This window comes from Cephus cinctus, unplaced genomic scaffold, assembly GCF_000341935.2.
Source record: "Cephus cinctus unplaced genomic scaffold, Ccin1 Ccin1_contig_4035585, whole genome shotgun sequence".
In the NCBI taxonomy this organism is placed as follows: Eukaryota; Metazoa; Arthropoda; class Insecta; order Hymenoptera; family Cephidae; genus Cephus; species Cephus cinctus.
The window spans coordinates 1-4,092 of NW_014332730.1; the positions used below are offsets into that span (position 1 = coordinate 1).

Genomic DNA, 4,092 nt, shown 5'->3' on the forward strand with positions numbered 1-4,092 from the left:
CTATTGTCATCCTACACCTGCGCCTGGTAACGTCACAACCAACTTTTCTGTTTCAACATTTATATAGCAAACATCTGTGTCTCACGATCAAATTATCATTCATAGTGGTTGAAGATGAACCCATTGATCCATGCAACCCATCACCCTGTGGTCCAAACAGTCAATGTCGCAATGTCAATGGCCAGGCTGTATGCTCTTGTCTACCAGAATACGTAGGAAGTCCACCAGGATGTCGTCCAGAGTGTGTAGTAAGCTCAGAGTGTACATCAAACAAGGCTTGCATAAATCAAAAATGCGTTAACCCTTGCCCAAGACCTTGCGGATTGAATACAAATTGCGAGGTCCTCAACCATAGTCCAATCTGTGCTTGCAAACAAGGATATACAGGAGATCCCTTTACAAGATGTTTCCCTATTCCAAGTAAGAAGCTAATGCAAGGTTAATAGTACTTGTTCTAGGTATCAGGTTAGGGTTATCATAAAATTTCAATTTTCAGAACCATTACCAGCTCCTGAACCAGTCAAAAATCCATGCTTCCCATCTCCTTGTGGATTATATGCAGAATGCCGTGACATCGGTGGTTCTCCCTCATGTTCCTGCTTACCGACTTACATTGGTAGCCCACCAAATTGCAGACCAGAGTGTACCATAAATCCTGACTGTCCAAGCAACAAGGCTTGCATGAAAGAAAAGTGCAGAGATCCTTGTCCAGGATCCTGTGGGTTACTGGCTCAGTGTCATGTAATAAATCACACACCTGTGTGCACGTGCCCTGATGGCTATACAGGAGATCCATTCAGTAATTGTTATCCAAAACCACCACCACGTAAGCCTACCTTCTTTTGTAAAATTATATCGTAAAGACAAGACTGATTATAGACTTTTTTTGACACTACGTATAATTTTTTAGCACCGGAGCCTGTAGAAGTAGATCCTTGCAATCCATCACCCTGTGGATCAAATGCTCGTTGCGATAATGGCATTTGTACCTGCTTACCCGAGTACCAAGGAGATCCTTACACTGGCTGTCGTCCAGAATGTGTTCTGAATACTGACTGTCCTTTGAACAAAGCTTGCTTGCGCAATAAATGCGTCGATCCATGCCCAGGAACTTGCGGTCAATATGCAATCTGCAATGTCTTCAATCATGTTCCCATGTGCAGTTGTCCTATTGGAATGACTGGGAATGCATTTATTTCGTGCTCACGAATACCAGGTAGCTTCATCGGTACCTTCAGAAAGAAATCAATAAGTCTTCAAACTTGCTAATAATTCATTTGTGTTTATAATAGAACCCGAGATCAAAGATCCATGCAATCCATCTCCTTGTGGACCGAATAGTCATTGCCGTGCCATAAACGGTCAAGCTGTATGCACTTGCGTTATTGGATACATTGGAAGTCCACCTTCCTGCCGACCTGAGTGTGTCGTTAGTTCAGATTGTGCACGTAACGAAGCCTGCAGCAATCAAAAATGCATCGATCCTTGTCCTGGAACATGTGGAATCAGAGCACAGTGTCAAGTTATCAATCATAATCCCATATGCAGTTGTCCTCGAGGTCACACCGGTGATCCATTTGTCAGATGCGAACCAATACGTAAGATCTTTTTTGTTTAGATAACACAATCAAAACTAGAAGTATATTTTAATTTTTTACCTTCGTTAAAAATTCTATAGAAGACACTGTTGTAACTCCTGTTAATCCATGCCAACCATCCCCTTGTGGACCAAACGCACTTTGTCAAGTAATCAACGAGTCGCCTTCGTGTTCCTGCTTACCAGAATATACAAGTTCTCCACCAAACTGTAGACCTGAGTGTGTTAGCAATAGTGAATGCTCTAGTCACTTGGCTTGCATTAATCAGAAGTGCAAGGATCCTTGTCCAGGTGCATGTGGAATCAATGCCGAGTGTCGTGTTGTGAGCCACACACCAATGTGTGCATGTCTTCTTGGATATGCTGGTGATCCATTCTCGCAGTGTACTCAGAAGCAAAGTAAGACTAGACCCCATTTTAAATTGAAATTCATTTTTTTTCAGTTTGTAACAGTCACTTGATTTTATTCATTACCCTCATTTTAGATATACCAGTCGAACACCTTTCACCCTGCACACCATCGCCATGTGGTTCTAATGCAATTTGCAAAGAACAGAATGGAGTAGGTTCATGCACTTGTCTACCTGAATATATTGGCAACCCGTACGAAGGATGTCGTCCAGAATGTATAATGAATTCGGATTGCGTAGCAACTCTTGCCTGCATCCGATCAAAGTGTCAGAATCCTTGTCCAGGAACCTGTGGATTAAATGCAGAATGTCAAGTGATTAATCACTTGCCATCATGTACATGTTTCCCTGGTTACACTGGTGATCCATTCCGTTATTGTCATCAAGAAATTGCACCTGGTAAATTCTCAAAACTCTATTCTACTTTCGTTAGTCACAATAAGAGTTATGTAGCATTAAGCAACGATTTTTCTCCAGTAATATCAGAACCAGTAGATCCATGCAACCCATCACCATGTGGACCAAATAGTCAATGTAGAGTCGTGAATGGTCAGGGTGTTTGTTCTTGCCTACCAGAATATATCGGTAGTCCACCAGGATGTCGACCAGAGTGTGTAGTGAGCTCAGAATGTCCTAGCAACAGAGCTTGCGTTAATCAAAAGTGCATAAATCCTTGTCCTGGCCCATGTGGACTTAATACAGAATGTGCAGTACTAAATCACAGTCCAATATGTACTTGCAAGGCGACATACACAGGAGATCCATTCACGCGTTGTTTCCCAACACCAAGTGAGAATATAAAAATTCTAAAAATGACTCCAGAAATCATCCACAAGTCATTGCTCATCTTGCAAAATATTTCAGAGCCACTACCTGCACCAGTACCTGTTAGAAATCCATGTGTGCCTTCACCATGTGGTCCGTATGCTGAATGTCGTGATATCGGAGGTGCACCTTCCTGTTCTTGTTTGGCTAATTACATTGGCAGTCCACCAAATTGCAGACCAGAGTGTACAATAAATTCAGACTGTCCAAGCAGCAAGGCATGCATAAGAGAAAAGTGTAAAGATCCTTGTCCTGGATCCTGTGGAATATTAGCACAGTGTAATGTTATTAATCATACACCAGTCTGCACTTGTCCTGATGGATATACTGGAGATCCTTTCAGTAATTGCTTCCCTAAGCCGCCACCACGTAAGGATCACGTCTTTTAGATCTTTAAACTTGTATTCTTGACAGTTGTTTCACATCACAATGGATATTACAGCTCCTGAACCGGTTGCCGACGATCCTTGCAATCCATATCCCTGTGGACCAAACGCACAATGTAACGACGGTGTTTGCACGTGCCTTCCAGAATATCAAGGTGATCCTTACGTCGAATGTCGCCCTGAGTGCGTTCTTAATACTGATTGTCCACTGGACAAAGCTTGTGTTCGAAACAAGTGCAAAGATCCTTGTCCGGGAACTTGTGGACAAAATGCAATATGCAATGTTTATAATCATGTACCGATGTGCAGTTGTTCACCAGGAACAAGCGGAAATGCATTTGTACTTTGCTCTCCCTTCAGAGGTACTTTTTCTAGCATTACCTTTGTGTTACGTATTAATTAGAATTTGTGATCTAACATTTGTTTTTACTGTTGTGATAGAACCAGTGATTGAGGATCCTTGTAATCCTTCGCATTGTGGTCCTAATAGTCTGTGTCGTACAGTGAACGGCTTAGCAGTTTGCACTTGTGTTCCTGGATTTATTGGAAGTCCACCATCTTGTAGACCCGAATGTATAGTCAGTTCAGATTGTGCAAGAAGTGAAGCTTGTAGTAATCAAAAATGCATAGATCCTTGTCCAGGAACTTGTGGCATCAGAGCTCAATGTCAAGTTATCAATCACAATCCTATATGCAGCTGTCCTGCGAGAATGACTGGTGATCCATTTGTGAGATGTGAACCTATACGTAAGGAACTTGTATATCGTATTATAATATTCTCTGGAAATTTTCCTGTACTACGTGAATACTTTATTTTCAGTGGATGCACCACCGGTTGTTGTTGTAAATCCATGCCAACCGTCACCCTGTGGCC

At 42.1% G+C, this 4,092-nt stretch overlaps 1 protein-coding gene across 1 annotated transcript; it reads left to right on the forward strand.

Moving 5' to 3' along the window:
* Nucleotides 1-105: 105 nt before the first annotated feature.
* On the forward strand, nt 106-4,086 carry LOC107274921 (neurogenic locus notch homolog protein 1; the record flags this gene model as incomplete). Its single annotated transcript, XM_015754547.1, has 11 exons — nt 106-420; nt 497-826; nt 911-1,216; nt 1,293-1,598; nt 1,679-1,996; nt 2,083-2,406; nt 2,485-2,796; nt 2,872-3,201; nt 3,275-3,580; nt 3,660-3,965; nt 4,039-4,086. Coding segments are annotated over 11 exons (3,201 nt in total), but the record flags the coding sequence as incomplete, so codon positions are not given.
* Between the last annotated feature and the right edge of the window lie 6 nt (nt 4,087-4,092).